The sequence below is a fragment of the Cetorhinus maximus genome, chromosome 16 (genome assembly GCF_964194155.1).
Source record: "Cetorhinus maximus chromosome 16, sCetMax3.hap1.1, whole genome shotgun sequence".
In the NCBI taxonomy this organism is placed as follows: Eukaryota; Metazoa; Chordata; class Chondrichthyes; order Lamniformes; family Cetorhinidae; genus Cetorhinus; species Cetorhinus maximus.
In genome coordinates, this window is record NC_135894.1 from 19,506,825 (window position 1) to 19,523,625 (window position 16,801).

The following is a 16,801-nucleotide window of genomic DNA, read 5'->3' on the forward strand; positions in this document are numbered from 1 at the left end:
CTGAAAAGGATCATGGATCTTGCTGACTATTTACTGGCAGAGTTGAGTTTTGCTGAGACAACAAGATAGTTCTTGGTAAGCCGCAATGTCTGAAGAACTAATAAGAAACAAGATTCACAGTTGCAAACTTAGGTAACAAGGTATGAAGAACTGATAAATTCTTAAGTGTTGTGTTGAAAATAACTTAAAATGGTATTGTGATCAACAACAAAAACTTACGTTTATATCATGCCTTTAACATATGAAACCTCCCAAGGCGCTTTACAGAAATATTATCAAATGAAATTTGACACTGAGTCTAATAAGAAGATATTAGGGCAGATGATCAAAAGCTTGGTCAAAGAGATAGGTTTTAAAGAATGTCTTAAAGGATGAAAAGAGGTAGCAGGGCATTGAGAGATTAAATTGCAGAGTTTATGATCCAAGCAGTTGAAGGCACAGCCAGCAATGGTGGAGCGATTGCAATTGCTAATGCAGAAATGGTCAGGGTTGGAAGAACATAGACATCTCACAGGGCTGTAGGGCTGGAAGATTCAAACAGCAGGTTTGAAAGGAAATATACAGAGCAGCCCATTCTGCAAGGGTTTGAAGGAAAACCACATACAATGTTGGAACAAGTGTTATGACATGGCAGGTGATGTGTGTCAGGCGGTCCCATGAGGGAAACTTGGCTCCGTAGTTGTAACGGTTTTGCAATTTGTATTTATTATGGGAAGACTGAGCAATGAAATCAGAAGTAATGAGTCCACTAAGACCTTTAGAGCTTTAAAGTTTGAAATTAAAGTATTTATTAACAAAAGAAAAGATGTCAAACATATACATAAGATTCTAGTTACTGGAATTATAGTAAACACTAAAATTCCTACCTAACCTGACTCCCAAATGCACCCCCTTGTAAGGCAACAGTCCAAAATAGATTTTAAAGTTAAAAAGACAGGCCAGCACAGTTATTACCTTTAAGGGCTGAATGCAGCAGACTCATGCAAACATGGCTAGAGGCTTTTCTGAGGCTATTTCACAAGCTTCTGCTAGATGTCACAGGGCCTCTCCACACAGCTTTTCATTCTCCTTTATACACATTTTTTTCTCCTTAAACTGTAACTTTCTTTGTTCCATATGTCTTTGAAAATGTACTTCCCAATAATATAAAAATTTTCATGGTGCTAATATTGTCAGTAACCTTTGGGAAAAATAAACACACTGCCTGGCCTAGCTTATCTGGCTAGGTGTAAACATCCTACTATCTCTTTGAAATTCAAACTGCCCCGATTTATCTAAAGATGCAAATTCTCCTCATACCTTACATTCTAAGACTTCAGCCATGCTCATGTATTGAGCATTTCAAACCCTCTCTACCTAACTTCTTTTGATACTCTCAAACGTCCAGATTAGCTGTCTCCAATTCAATTAAATCACTCACACACACACAGAAAATATCCAAACTCCACTATTAACCTACTTTTACAATAAATCACAATGATATTATGAAAATGATTATACTTTTATAACACAAGACGATATAAGAAAGGAGTCTTCTTATCCTGCAAAGACAAAAAGGAGCTGGATAATCTTTTAGTATGGGATTGTACGCAATAGAAAAAAGGTTGCATTAGGGTCTATTACTTTCTGTGAGGTGACAACTTCCATGTCTGTAAGTCAAGTTAAATTATTTAATGTTGGAAGATAAATACAATGTCACACTTGATCTTCAACCTTTTGTATCTGAACAAGAGTAGAAATCCTGCACTCCCAACAGTCTTAAATGATAATAATTGGATGTGCAAAAAAAATTGCAGGAGGGGATCAGTTTTGATGCATCAGGGCAGAACAGCCTTTGAATGTGTCCTTGACTGTGCTTCTCAGCTTGTCCCTGAAGCTCTCTGCTGCAAAGTAATAGAAAACAGGGTCCAAACAGGGATTCACTGCTGCATGACACAGGGTAACCACTGCGCTTTTCTGAACAAAACAGCTGACTTGTAATAGCTTTTCCTTGTTCTGGATTTCGGCAAGGTAGACAGTTCGTGGAACATGATAGACCAGAAATCCAGTTATAAATATAACCATTACAACAATAACCCTGACAATAGCTTTTCTTCTGGAGCTATTTTGCTTGTGATGATTTGCCTCTGAAGTTAGCAAGGTCTTAATGACAAGTATGTAGCAGGCATTGAAAATAAAGAAGGGAATAATGAAACCCAATACCAGGGAAAATAAATTCATGGTAAATATGATAGTTCCAGCATGTTTAGAATCGTCATTGAATTCAAAGCATCGTGTTTCCTTATTTTCAAGTGCCAGAAAAGGAATGGCTGCTATTCCAACAAACACCCATATTGCGAAGCATATGATTTGCACATTTTTGACACTTATATACTTCAAACATTTAATTGGATGCACCATAGCGAAGTAGCGCAATATGCTCATCAGAGTCAGAAAGTAGATGCTGCAGTACATGTTGAGGTACAGGGCATAAGTCAGGAATATGCACAAGGGAGATGGAAGGTTCCAAATACGTTTTGAATAATAGTGTACCCGCCAGGGCAAAGTGCACACAAAGAGCAGATCCGATATCGCCAGGTTCACCATAACAATGCTGAATGCAGTCTTTTCCTTGTATAACTTCAGGAGTACATATAAACAGAATAGGTTCTCAATAAATCCAAAAATAAATACAATGATATATGTTGGTACATAGATGCTAGCTTTGAAGTTGTCAATGTTCTCACATGATGAATTATTCTCCACGTTGCTCGTGTTATTCATTCTCTGCTTTGAGAAAATCTGGGCACATGGGCGTTTCTGTAGAAGGAAACCATTAATTTTAGTGATGACGAATGGACAAGAGGTTAAACAGGTTTACATATTGCTTCGGTTTAATGCCGTGAATGCAACATGCTTTGAGTGCTCACACTGCCTGGGCCCAGAGCTTCTGATCTCTGGAAGGTTGTACCAAAATGTGCTGGGGGTCTCCTCCAAAGTCCCCATGCACTGACAACATGGGAATTGCCCGGCAAGTTTGGACTTCCAATAGGCAATTACCCGATGCTTGGAACCCTCTGAAACTGTTAAAGTCTGAGATTTCGGATGATTCCGACTTACTTCGCAGAATAGTTACCCAGGAGAAGTTAGAAGGATTAAAAACAGTTTTAACTCCCCCACCTGCCTACCCACCCACTCGACTTCCCCCTGAATCCCCGACTACCCCTGACACCCTGGCTACCCCCACAACCCCTGACTAAACCCCTGACCCACCGACTAGGCTCTGACCATCCAACTAATTCCCTGGCCCCCCGATTACCTCACAGCAGACCACCCCCACCCGACTATCCCCTGATCCCCACTGACTAACCCCCAACCACACAACTACTCCCCCGAACCCTGACTAAAACCCACCTGACCACGCCCCCCCAACCGATCCCCCCAACCATCCCCGACCACCCGACTACACCCCCACCCGACTACTCCTCCGTCAACCCCAAACTTGCCCCAACCCACCCTAACCCTTCACCCACCCGCCTGCAACCCTACCCCCTCACCCACTTACCTTACACACTTACCTTCTCTCTGTCGCTCTCAAAGTGGTTTTTGGGTCATTTAAACTGAATATGGCAGTTAATACTGTAAAAAGTGGGTATGGCTTGGCTTTCCCCAATGTTCCTGCGCTACACAGGAGGACTCAACATTCCATATTTCTGAGGAGGCCCCGTTTGGAAGTCCTGGCAAGAAATGTGGAACCCTGATGCAACGGGTGCTGCTTTGGGCTGCATTAGAGTGCTTCAGTTAGAGTTTGGTGAGAGAGCGACTTTTAAGGGTTAATTTGTATCTAAAGTCTAATCTTTCTTTAAGTTAGCGACTAACTAAAAGTTGCTGTTTGATTTGGGAGAAGGTAAGTTTTAGTCCAGCTTTAAAACAGGGTTTATACAGGCTCTGCAGCTGCAACTAATTAATTAGTTAACTGGCTTAAACAGGTTTTCAGAAGCTGGATTCAGACAGCATAAAAGCAAACCATCTGCAATGCTACTTTTTTCTTCACTGGAGTGCAGCTTTGGGTTGTATTGGAGGGCTTCAGTTGGAGTTTGGTGAGAGAGGGAGTTCGCTGAAGAGGGAAGGAGGTGATCCTTTCATTTTCTACCTTTCCTCATTAAGAAGACCAGCGGCCTTGATAAGTAGGACCTGAGTATTTCTTCTGTCCTTAATATTCTCTAAGCTAGAGGAATGAAAAGGAAAGGGAGGAATTTAAGGGTAAGTCCTGGCAGGGCAGCATGGCCAAGTGGAATGCTCCTCCTGTGCAATGTGGGAAGTCAGGGACACTTTCAGTGTCCAGGGTGACCATGTGTGAAAGAAGTGTCTCCAGCTGCAGCTACTTGAAATCTGTGTTTTGGAGCTGGAGCTATGGCTGGAGTCACTGTGGAGCATCTACAAGGATGAGATCTTCATGGATAGCACGTGAGGTGGTCACACCTCAGATAAAGCGTGCACAGGCAGAAAGGAAATGGGTGGCCACCAGACAGAGTAAAAGCATCAGACAGGTAGTGCAGGAGACCACTGGGTCCATCTCCTTCTCTAACGTTTTCCGTTTTGGATACTGCGGGGGAAATGGTTTCTCAGGGGAATGCAGCAAGAGCCAAGTCTGTGGCACCATGAGTGACTCAGCTGCATGGGGAGGTGGGGGGAGGGGAGACAAAAGAGTGGGAGAAAATAGCGATGGGGGATTCTATCATAAGGGGAACAGATAGATGGTTCTGCGGCTGCAGAAGTGACACCATGATGGTATGTTGCCTCCCTGGTGCCAGGGTCAAGGATGTCACTGAGCAGCAGCAGGACATTCTGAAGGGGAGGCTGAACAGCCAGAGGTCATGGTCCATATCGGTACCAACAACATAGGTAAAAAGAGGGATGAGATCCTGAAAGCAGAATATAGGGAGCTAGGAAATAAATTAAAAAGCAGGGCCTCAAAAGGTAGTAATCTCAGGATTACTCCCAGTGCCATGTGCTAGCGAGATTAGGAATAGGAGAATAGGCCAGATGAATGCATGGCTGGAGAGATGGTGTAGGAGGGAAGGATTTAGATTCCTGAGGCATTGGGACTGATTCTGGGTAAGATGGGACCTGTACAAGTTGGACGGGCAGTACCCCAGCATAGGGTAATATCCTTGCAGGGGTATTTGCTAGTACTGTGGGAGAGGGTTTAAACTCGATTGGCAGGGGGATGGGAACCTGAGCCATGGGAGACACAAGAGAGGGAAACAAAGATAGGAATGAAAGACAGAAAAGTAGACAGCAAAAGTGGAAGGCTAAGACCATAAGACATAGGAGCAGAAATTAGGCCATTCGGCCCATCGAGTCTGCTCTGCCATTCAATCATGGCTGATAAGTTTCTCAACCCCATTCTCCCGCCTTCTCCCCGCAACCTTTGATCCCCTTTGATCCAGAGGAAACAAGAGCTAGCAGCAAATAGGGCCGCAGTACAAACAAAATGTGTAAAAATGTTAAAAAGACAAGTCTAAAGACACTGTATCTGAATGCATGGAGCACGCAATAAGGTAGATGAATTAACAGCGCAAATAGATGTAAACGGGTATGATATGATTGCGATTACAGATACATGGTTGCAGGGTGACCAAGGTTGGGAACTGAATATCCAGGGGGTACTCAAAAAGGAAAAGGAGGTGGGGTGGCGTTGTTAGCTAAGGATGAAATCAGTGTGTTAGTGAGAGAGGATATTGGCTCAGAAAATCAAAATGTAGAATCAGTCTGGGTGGAGTGAAGGAGCAACAAGGGGCGGAACACATTAGTGGGAGTTGTCTATAGGCCTCCAATAGTAGTGAAAACATAGAGGGATGGCATTAAACAGGAAATTAGAGATGCATCTGTAACAAGGGTGCTACAGTAATCATGGGTGACTTTAATCTACATATAGACTGGGCAAACCAAATTAGCAATAATACTGTGGCGGACGAATTCCTGGAGTGTGTACGAGATGGTTTTTTAGACCAGTATGTCGAGGAACCGACTAGGGAACAGGTTATCCTAGATTTAGTGCAATGAGAAGGGGTTAATTAATAATCTTGTAGTGCGGGATCCTTAGGGAACAGTGACTATAACATGCTAGAATTCTTCATTAGGGCGGAAAGTGAAGTAGTCTGATCTGAAACTAGGGTCCTAAATCTAAACAAAGGAAACAACAAAGGTATGAGGCATGAATTGGCTAAGATAGATTGGGGAACTTCATTAAAAGGCATGGTGGTGGATAAGCAATTGCTAATCTTTGAGAAACTAAAGTGTGCATTGCAACAGTTATATATTCCTTTCTGGCACAAAATAACAACAGGAAAAGTGGCCCAACCATGGCTAACAAAAGAAATTAAAGGATAGTATTAGATCCAAAGAGAAGCCGTACAAAGTTGCTAGAAAAAGCAGCAAGCCTGAGGATTAGGAGCAGTTTAGAATTCAGCAAAGGAGGAGCAAGAGATTAATTAAGAGGGGAAAAATAGAGTATGAGAGCAAATTTACAAGGAACATAAATTTGGACTGTTAAAGCTTCTATATGTATGTATAAAGAAAAGGTTAGTGAAGACAAATGTAGGTCCCTTACAGTCCACAACATGAGAATTTATAATGCAGAACAAGGAAATGGCAGAGCAATTAAACAACTACTTTAGTCCTGTCTTCACAGAAGAAGACATTAATAACTTCCCAGAAATACTAGGTAACCAAGGGTAGGATTTTCCTTTTGTCAGGTGGGCTCGGGAGCAGCCACAAAACGGCCTACGGTCGGGCCTCGGCTGCGATTTCCCACTAGCGGACCACTTAAGGCCTGCCTAGTGTGAAATGCAGCTCCACATTGGCCGGAAAGGACCGTGCGGAGGCGGGACCCTGTCGGCCGCCAGGTCTAATGGCGACCCGGCGGCCGGTTTAAAAGTGGACCAGGCAGCCCCTGGAAGTCTGCCATAGAAGACATTCCCTGAGCCGGCACGATGGACCTGAGTGGAGCTGGACACATCAGGCAGGAGGGCAGATTGGGTGGGCAATCGGCCCCCTGCTTCCCCGAGAGCCTCACTGTCCTCCTGGAGGAGATGGCTGCCAGGAGGGACACCCTTGTCCCCAGCGATAGGAGGAGGAAGCCACCACACCTCACCTAGGGGGCATGGGAGGAGGTGGCAGTGCTGGTCAACAGCCGTGACGTGGTGCGGCGCTCCTGGGTGCAGTGCCAGAAGCGCTTCAATGACCTGCTGTGCTCAGGAAGGGTGAGTACCGTGTTGGCATGGGTCAGTGTGCACATGTGTTAAAGTCTGGCTGTCTCCCTGTGGACCTCAGGGGTGCTAGAGTCTGAGTGCCAACTGTCAGTCTCACCGGAGCTGGCCAAGGGGGTGAGCCCTGGCTGCTTGGACTGAGTGCCTGTGGCTCGAGGGCTACAACTCAGATATGCCCTGTGAGGTGTTCCTCAGCTGGGGTTGGCCAGGCTGCAATGGTTCTGCAGGTAGAGAGTGGACTAATCAATGCTCCTCTGTCCTTTCAGGAGAAGACGACCCACAATAGTATAGAAAGTCGCAGACTAGCGGAGGCCCCGCTAGCCTCCTAATCCTTTTGGGGTATGAGCTAGATGCCCTGAAGCTTGAGAGCCAGCAAGCCCCATGTGCAACTGGGCGTGGAGAGGCGGGGGTGAGGGACGAAGGTAAGAGTGCAGTACACAGAGGTGAGAGTTTCGGATTATGCAACCATTCTAATGTAGTCTCTTCATTGATGTGAGCCTCGAATCTGGAGTCCCCATTGATCATTGGAAGACGAGGGCACCATGATGCAGATCTCCGTTGTCTCACCAGGGTGCCTGGCATGCAGTATGATGACTTTAACTAATCACATGTCCTTCTTGTCCCTTTTAGGTTTGCCAGCAGGTGTTCGAACTCCGGACCCCAAAGGGCCAGTCCTGACACTGGAGGGCCACCAGGTGTTATTTGTACCTGCGTCATACCTGCTCTCTGAAGCAGGCACCAGCACAGATACCAGCACCTCGGTGGGCATTAGAGCGGCGGCTAGTATCTCAGTGCACATTGGTGAGGGCACTTCACAATCGTTTAAGGTGGAGGTGGAGGCTGAGAGTGCCCAGGATGACGGCAGTCGGAGGACTGCTGGAGACCAGGAAGATGTTCAGTCGAAGGCTGATGATGAACCTCTGGAGTTGTCCACAGGCAAGATGCTGGATGTCCAGCGGGATGTGCGGGAGGATTTGGTGGAGATCCATGAGGGTATGTATGCCATGGTCTCCGTGATGGAGGAGTCCATGCGGAGCTGGAGTACTGTGTTGACCGTCATGGCCGAGCGCACTGCCTCCGCCATTGTGAGAGTGGCGACTCTCGTGGAGAGGCAGCTCCAGGGACAGAATGATAGTTTCCTGGGACCTGTAAGCCCTCACACAGGCAATGACCTCAGGTGGCCAATGTCAGTGTGGGAGATGGCTGAGACACCCAGTATTCCAGATAGGTGCCCGTCCATCAATGGTGAGCAGGGAGGTCCATGCGACCTCACGTTGGTGCACGAGCTGCCTGTCATCTCTGTGGGCTCCTCTCAGGGCACTCCGGATGATGGCAGCAGCTCCTCTGCCCCTCTGCCAATGACCGTGGCATCTGATGAGACTGCAGTGACTGGGGAGATGCCAGCTGTGGCACTGGCCGCTCCCTCCCAGGCGGGGCCAGCACAGGCTCCACTGGCCAGAGGACGACCGCCAAGGTCATCAAGGCCAACAAGACAGCAGAGTCAGCAGGCTGCCTCCAATGCTGGTGTCAGCGAATGGGGGGCACCTAGACATAGCACCCGCAAACATAAGTTAAAGGCACCATGAGCTGAAGAGGGACAGGTCACAGGTGATTTTATGTACATTTTTGTTAACTTTATGTATACTGGTCTGATGTTGAATACCAGAAACGTTTCCGTTAAGGTTATTGAACTGGCAGAATGACATAAATTGTGTTTTTGTCTTCATGGCCTAAGTATGCTTCACCTTTTTATTTCATTGGTGTGGGGAATGCCAGTATGTAATGCTGGATGTAGGTAGCTCTGAACTTTATTTCACAGGCACTGAGTATTCTTTGTGTTCAAATTAAAGGGTCCTTTCAGACACCTGGGATGGAGGCGGCAACCCTGGCATACGGTTGGTAGCTCAGCTGAAGGAGCGTTGGATCAAGGCGTCCCTGGTGTCCCTGCCTTCCTGCAGGTTACCGAGGTCTGGCTCTAAGCCCTCAGCATTTCCACACCGTGCTCATCTTTGGACTCACTACTGGACTCATCATCTGTGGTCTGTGCAACTGCCTCAAGATCCTTTCCCTCCAGTGGGCTGCCCCCTTGCCAATGCCAGATTGCGGAGAGCATAGCATGCAACCATGATCAGTGACACCCGTTCTGGGGGGTATTGGAGTGCTCCCCCTGAATGGTCCAGGCATCAGAAGTGCATCCCAAGAAGACCTATGGTCTCCTCTACCACCCTTGTGGAGTCATGACTTGTATTATAACACTGCTCTGCCTCTGTTCTTTGATGGCAGAGAGGCGTCATGAGCCATCTTTTGAGGGGATAGCCCTTGTCACACAGCAGACATCCATCCAGTCGGGCTGGAGCACTGAAGAGCCTCAACACCTGGGAGTGTCTGAGGATGTAGGCATTGTGGGAGCTGCCTGGGTACCTTGCACAGACTTGTAGAATCTGCATCCTGTGCTCACACACTATCTGCACGTTCATGGAGTGGAAGCCCTTCCTGTTGACGAAGGCACCGGGCTCACCTGCTGGTACCTTGATGGCCACATGTGTACAGTCTATAGCACCCTGGATACAGGGAATACAAGCAATCGCTGCAAAGCCTCTGGTTCGCTCAGCCTGGCTGGCCTCATCCGTATGGTAAAGAATGAAGGTCAGTACCCGCCTGAACAGAGCTTCTGTTACCAGCTTGGCGCAACTGTGGACAGCTGATTGGGAGACTCCACACAGATCCCCCACTGAGCCCTGGAAAGAGCCTGAGGCATAGAGGTTGAGGGCCACTGTGTCCACCCAAACAGTCAGAGCTGATCTCAGGCCCAACCATCTGGCAAATGGAGGTCACGCTCTCCCTTGTGAGTCAGAGCTTCCTTCAGCATTGCACTTCAGACATATTGAGGTAGCTGTATCGCCGCCTGTAAACCCTGGAAACAGGATAGTGGCATCTTCTGCGGCCCCTTCCGCCTTGGACCATCTGCTGGCCCTGCGCCATTTGTGCCTGCGCCTCTCCTCTCACAGGTCCCTCCCTGGAAGCTGCATAAGGACAGGTGGCCTGCTTTCCCTTCTGCCCCTCTCTTACTCCTCCGGGGAGGTGCCTCCAGCCGAGACCACAATCCCCATTACCAGGGTAAGGGAAGGCTGTCTGATACCTGGAAGGGTCCACACGGTCTGAATCCTCTGGGGGCCTGGCAGATGGCAATGAGTCCTGAAATGAAGCCTGGAAATGCTAAAAATGAAGCCCCAAACAGAGATAAAGCTGTCAAGTACCAATAAGTAACCAGCAGCAAACGATCTCCAAAACTCCTGACTACTTACGCTGGCAATGATGCTGACCCTTTTTATCCTGGCCTTGGATGAGGTTTGTGAAAATGTCGGCTGCCTGCCTGCCTGTTTTGCCTATGCGATGAGCAGAAAATTGCATGGGCAAGGTAAAATCACAGTCAATTGGGCTGTTAAGGGCCTTAAGTGGCTGCTTAATTAATGGCGGGCACCACTCTGGCACCCGCACGTGCCCACCGGGCGAAATATCGCGCAAGTGCACGTTGACGTCGGGATGCTCACCCGACATCACCGTGCACTATTTAATCCCGTTGAGATCGGGCACACGCCCGACCACGGGATGAAAAGCTCTGTCCCAAGGGTTTAGTGAGAAGGAGGAATTGAAGGAAATTAGTATTACTAAAACAACAGTGCTGGAGAAATTAATGGGACTGAAAGCCAATAAATCCCCAGGGCCCAATAATCTACATCCCAGGGTACTAAAGGAGGTGGCCGTGGAAATAATGGATGTGTTGGTTGTCATCTTCCAAAATTCTGTAGATTCTGGAACAGGTCCCAGCAGATTGGAAGGTGGCAAGTGTAACCCCACTATTTAAAAACGGAGGGAGGTAAAGAACTAACCAGTTACAGACTGGTTAGCCTAACATCAGTAGTAGGGAAAAAGATGTGATAACAGGACACTTAGAAAATATCAACGGGATTAGACAAAGTCAACATGGATTTATGAAAGGGTATGTTTGGCAAACCGATTGGAGTTTTTTGAGGATGTAACTAGTAGAATGGATATGGGAGAACCAGTGGATGTGTGTATTTGGATTTTCAGAAAGCTTTTGATAAAAGTCCCACATAAAAGGTTAGTGTGTAAAACTAAAGCACATGGGATTGGGGGTAATATATTGGCATGGATTGAGAATTGGTTAGCAGACAGGAAACAGAGTAGGAATAAATGGATCTTTTTTGGAGTGGCAGGTGGTAACTAGTGGGGCGCCGCAGGGATCAGTGCTTGGGCCCCAGCCATTCACAATATATATCAATGATTTGGATGAGGGAACCAAATGTAATATTTCCAAGATTGCTGATGACACAAAACTTGGTGGGAATGTGGGCAGTGAGGAGGGTGTTAAGAGGCTTCCAGGTGATTTAGACAGGTTGAGTGACTGGGCAAATACATGGCAGATGCAGTATAATGTGGATAAGTGTGAAGTTATCCACTTTGGTAGGAAAAAGAGAATATCAGAATATTATTTAAATGGTGATTGATTGGGAAATGTTGATGTACAAAGGGACCTGGGTGTCCTTCTACATTAATGACTGAAAGCAAGCATGCAGGTGCAGCAAGCAGTTAAGAAGGCAATTGGTATGTTGGCCTTCATTGCTAGAGGACTTGAGTACAGGAGCAAGGATGTGTTACTGCAGCTGTACAGGGCCTTGGTGAGACCACACCTGGGGCAGAATTTTACGGCCCTGTTTTGGCGGGGACGGGGCTGTAAAATGCAGCGGGTCGTTATAAATGCCATTGACGACGGCGAGAACAAAAAATCCCGCTGTCGTAAAATTCTGCCCCTGGTGTATTGTGTGCAGTTTTGGTCTCTGTTATGGACTAGATTTTCCAGGCAGGTTTCTCATTAGAAACATCAAACTTCATTTAAAGGCTGCAGCAGCAGTTACATGCTTCCATCGAGCTCCACAACTAGAAGAAGAATTCCCACTCTTGGGTCCCCCGTGCTTAGAGCTTATTCGTTTGTACTGTTATGTGAAACTATACAGTACAATAAGTCTTAAAGCTACAGTCACTACATTCCTTAAAGCTAAAATTACTATGTTCTTCCCCTTTTAAATTTATTTGTACAATTTGTATTTACAAGTACATCTACATTCATGACATTAAAAATGTATACACGGATCATGGAATTATAAGTTCAGTCTCTCAGGTGGTTTCCTGATATGGGTGGAATGTCGTAGCTCTATGACTTTCGAATCTCTTGCAGGATCCACATTATCTGGAACAGCAGCAACATCAGGTACCTCTTTAGAAACAGGCAGTTCAGTGTTATCGGCTCCGACAGAGATGGATATCTGAACTTGGCTGAACAATTTCAACTGGGACCACAGGTTCTACAATGTTTACAGGTGGGACATCATTTTGTTGGGGTAGATCCCTTCTTCTCAAATGATCTACGTGTTTGGGGGTGATCCAGCCCCCCACTTCTATGTGGCATGACAAGGATCCGGTCACAGAAACAGGTAACCAACTTGATCCACCACCAAAGTTTTGTATGTATGCTGCTTCACCAACAGTAAATTCTTGCTCTTGACTATGAAAATCATGAGTTGCTTTGATTCCCTTGACTTTTATCTACCTTCCCTTCCAAATTGGGAAGTACCAGGCTTAATCTCGTTGCTTCTTAAGTAACTCTTAAGGTGTTAAACCCCTGTAGTAGTGTGGGGGGCTGTTCTATAGTGAAACAGGAAACACAAAAGTTTAGTCTCCAATGATCCTTCTGATAATTTTTTCATCCCAGCTGTAAAAGCTTGTACTGCTCGCTCAGCTAATCCGTTAGATGGCGGATGATGCGGTGCTGATTTTACATGTTTGATACCAAACACAAGTCTTTGAAACTCAGTGCTAGTAAACGCAGTACCATTGTCTGAGATGATTACTTCTGGCAATCCATGTATAGAAAAATTGGCGTAACTTTTTTAAAGTTGCACCTGATGTTGGCGACCTAACCTCATAAATGTCTAGCCATTTGGAATGTGTGTCAATTATTAGCAGAAACATGGTGCCCAGAAAAGGACCGACGTAATCTATGTGCAGTCTCACCCAGAGCCTACCAGGCCATTCCCACGGGTGTAGTGGGGCCGCAGCAGGCAAGTTTTGTAGTTGTCGGCATTGTATACAGTGTTTAACCACCTTCTCAATATCTTGTTCATGCCAGGTTACCAAATGTAACTTCGCACAATCATCTTCATTCTTGAGACTCCCGGATGTGCGCTGTGCAACTCTAAGAGCGGTTCCTTTCCTTGTGAAGGAACGATGACCCATAATAGGATACCATGCTGACTGCTCAATTCATTCCTTCGAGTGAAGAATGGCTTCAATTCATTAGGGACTGGTTCCTGGGGCCACCCTTTTGAAACTTGGTTTCTCACTCTGGACAAGACTGGATCCCGATTCATACTGTTTCTTATCTGCCTTGCACAGACTGGTGAGGAATCCAGGAAATTCATTGCTAATATGATCTCTTGGGAAATTGGAGAATGCTCATTGCTCTCCTGTAGAGGAAGGTGACTTAGGGCATCTGAGTTGGCTATGTGCATCCCTGATTCATGCACTGAAGTGTATTCATATGCTGATAAAATTAGAGCCCATCTTTGAATGTGTGCAGAAGCTATGGGATGGATAGCTTTTTCTTCACTGAACAGTCCCAAGAGCAGTTTGTGGTCAGGCAGTATTGTAGAGTGTCAGCCATGTACGCATTGATGGAATTTTTAAATTCCGAAAATAATTGGTAATCCTCCTTTCTCTATTTGCGAATATCCTTTCTTGGCCATGGGAAGGGTCTTGGACACATAGTCTATTGGCCTTTCTGAACCTTCATCCATCTTGTGTGATAGTACTGCTCCCACGCCATAGGGAGATGCGTCGCAGGTTGGTACCAGTTCCTGTGTCAGGTTGTAGCGTACTAACAAGTTTGAAGAGTGCAAAAGTTGTTTAACTTTCGTGAAGGGTTCTTCTTGGTGTGACTTCCAAACCCAGCGCTGGTTTTTCTTTAATAATGTGTAGAGGAGCTAGGGCCGTTGATAAGTTGGGTAGGAATCGAACATAATAATTGACCATACCTAAGAATGACTTGAGCTTAGAGATATTTTTAGGTGAAGGTGCCTCCTTAATAGCTTTAGCTTTGTCTTCTACCGGGTGTAACCTTCAGGCATCCACCCGGTGGCTCAAGTAAACAACTTCACTTGACTGAAAGGTACAATTTTATTTTTTTAAGCGCACCCCTGCTTCCGAAAATCATTTCAAGGCTTCCTCCAAGTCAGTCAAGCGTTCAGCTTCCGTGAACCCCGTTATTAGGATGTCATCCAGGTAGACGACGACTTGAGGTAGTCCTTGTAGCAAACTCTCCATCGTCCTCTGGAAAATTGCACAGGTTGAAGAAACACTGAAGGATAGACATGTGTATTGATACAACCCTTTGTAGGTGCTTATGGTCACAAACTCTCTGGAAGTATCATCCAGTTCCAGCTACTGATACGCATGACTCATACCTAGTATAAGTTGTTCCTTCTGCTAATTTAGCATAGAGATCCTCAATAATGTGGATACGGTACTTGTCCAACTTGACAGCTTTGTTTACTGTTAGTTTATGGTCCCCACAGATCCGGATGATCTGATCCGGTTTTAAGACAGGGACTATAAGTGCTGCCCACTTTGAGAATTGAACCAGCTGTATGACCCCCAGCCTCTCTAAACAGTTCAATTCGGTGTCAACCTTCTCACTCAGAGCATAGGGCAATGGCCTTGCTTTAAAGAAACGAGGAGTTGCTTCCGAGTCAATGTAGATCTTAGCCTGGAGGCCTATGATTCTCCCCAATTCGTCTCGAAAAACCTTGTCATGTTTCTTTAGCAGCTCTGGCAGTCTTCCTACTTGTAGCTGGAAAATTTCAGACCAATTTAGTCTTTCAACCAATCACGACCTGGAAGGCTTGGTCCTTCACCTTCTACTGCCAACACTGGAAGTTGTGCTGTTTGGCGCTTATAATAAACAAGCACAATGGTAATCCCCGTCACTTGGATAGCTTCGCCAGTATAAGTTATCAACTTGGCTGAAGTCTGCTCCAAATTCAATTGTTGAGTGCCCTTGTTTAAATATTTGAAGGTGGGACAGTGGTTGAAGCTCCAGTGTTCACTTCCAACATTAAAAGTTTTCCATTTACCTGCAGAATAACAGTGATTGGCTCTGTCTTCCCGACATTTACGTTAAATAGAGAGCAAATATCAGATTTGGTGGTTGCTGGTTCTTCCACATTATGTACTTCGATTAACTTAGTTTGCTGCCTGGGAGTCTGTCTCAATCCTGCTTTACAATACTTCAGTATGTGCCCTCTTTTATGGCAAAAATAGCACTCCATCTCTTTAAAACGGCAAGTTTCAGGAGTACGATTGCTTCCACATCGGCAACAATTCATTTTCTGATTTGCTGCTGAGCTGTTTCCTGTATATTTTTAAAAAAATTTCGGGTGGCAGGGACTGTCTCCCGCTTTGTGGCAGACTCCTTGTTTTCGCACCATGTCCAGCTGTCTATTCCCACCCCAACTGGAAAATGGCACCATTTTGTGCACCTTGTATAGCCTGAGAGTCCCATTCGGCACTTTCCATTGCAAGCGCTATTTCACACGCTTTTTTTAAACTGAGGTTTACTTCAGCTAATAATCGTCATTGAATGGCATCATCTTGTACACTGCAGACCAAACAACCTCTGAGCATATTGTCTAGGATCTCCCAGAAATCACGGCGTTCAGTTACTTGTTTCAATTTCGCCACAAATGTTGCAGCAGTCTCCCGGGGGCTCTTATTCTCGAATTAAATCTGAACCCCCGCATGGTGGCTGGGGGTTTGGATTGAAGGTGTCTATTAACAAGGTCTGCCAATTCAGCCAAGGCCTTCTAATCGGGGGCGTTTGGGGCCATCAAACTTTGGATTAAATTATAGGCTTTACTCCCACAAACGCTTAGGAGAATTGCTCTCCTGTTTTCCTCCTCCGTTATTTTGTTTGCTTAGAAATAGAACCCAAGGTGTTATGCTTAGTGACATCAATCCTTTGTGGATGGTTCAAAAAATGTGGCATATCTGGTGAGTATATTTTCCTTTTCTACTGTTTAAGCAAGATACTCGCAGTCACTGGGTGAGGGACAACACCGGACCCGATTTATCCTTGTTGTCAGTTTGTTATGGACTTGACTTTCCAAACAGTTTTCTCATTAGAAACATCGGACTTTAATTGTAGCAGCAGTTACATGCTTCCATCAAGCTCCAGAACGAGAAGAAGAACTCCCACTCTAAGGTTCCCTGCACTTAGAGCTGATTTGTTCACACTGTCATGTGATACTATACAATACAATAAGTCTTAAAGCTACATTCACTACATCCCTTAAAACTGCAATTACTACAGTCTCCTTACCTAAGAAAGGATATACTTGCCATAGAGGGAGTACAATGAATGTTCACCAGACGGATTCCTGGGATGGCAGGATTGTCATGTGAGGACAGATTGG

General features: G+C 45.7%; 1 protein-coding gene across 2 annotated transcripts in view; it reads right to left on the reverse strand.

The window, feature by feature from the left end:
• Nucleotides 1-764: 764 nt before the first annotated feature.
• LOC144691926 (cysteinyl leukotriene receptor 1-like) overlaps nt 765-16,801 on the reverse strand; it is a 61,227-nt gene continuing 45,190 nt past the window's right edge. For both annotated transcript variants that reach the window (XM_078560496.1, XM_078560497.1), the window contains exon 2: nt 765-2,799. In XM_078560496.1, coding sequence (XP_078416622.1) covers nt 1,804-2,799 — 996 coding nt within the window. In that variant the 3' untranslated portion in view covers nt 765-1,803. The remainder of the gene's footprint in view (nt 2,800-16,801) is intronic.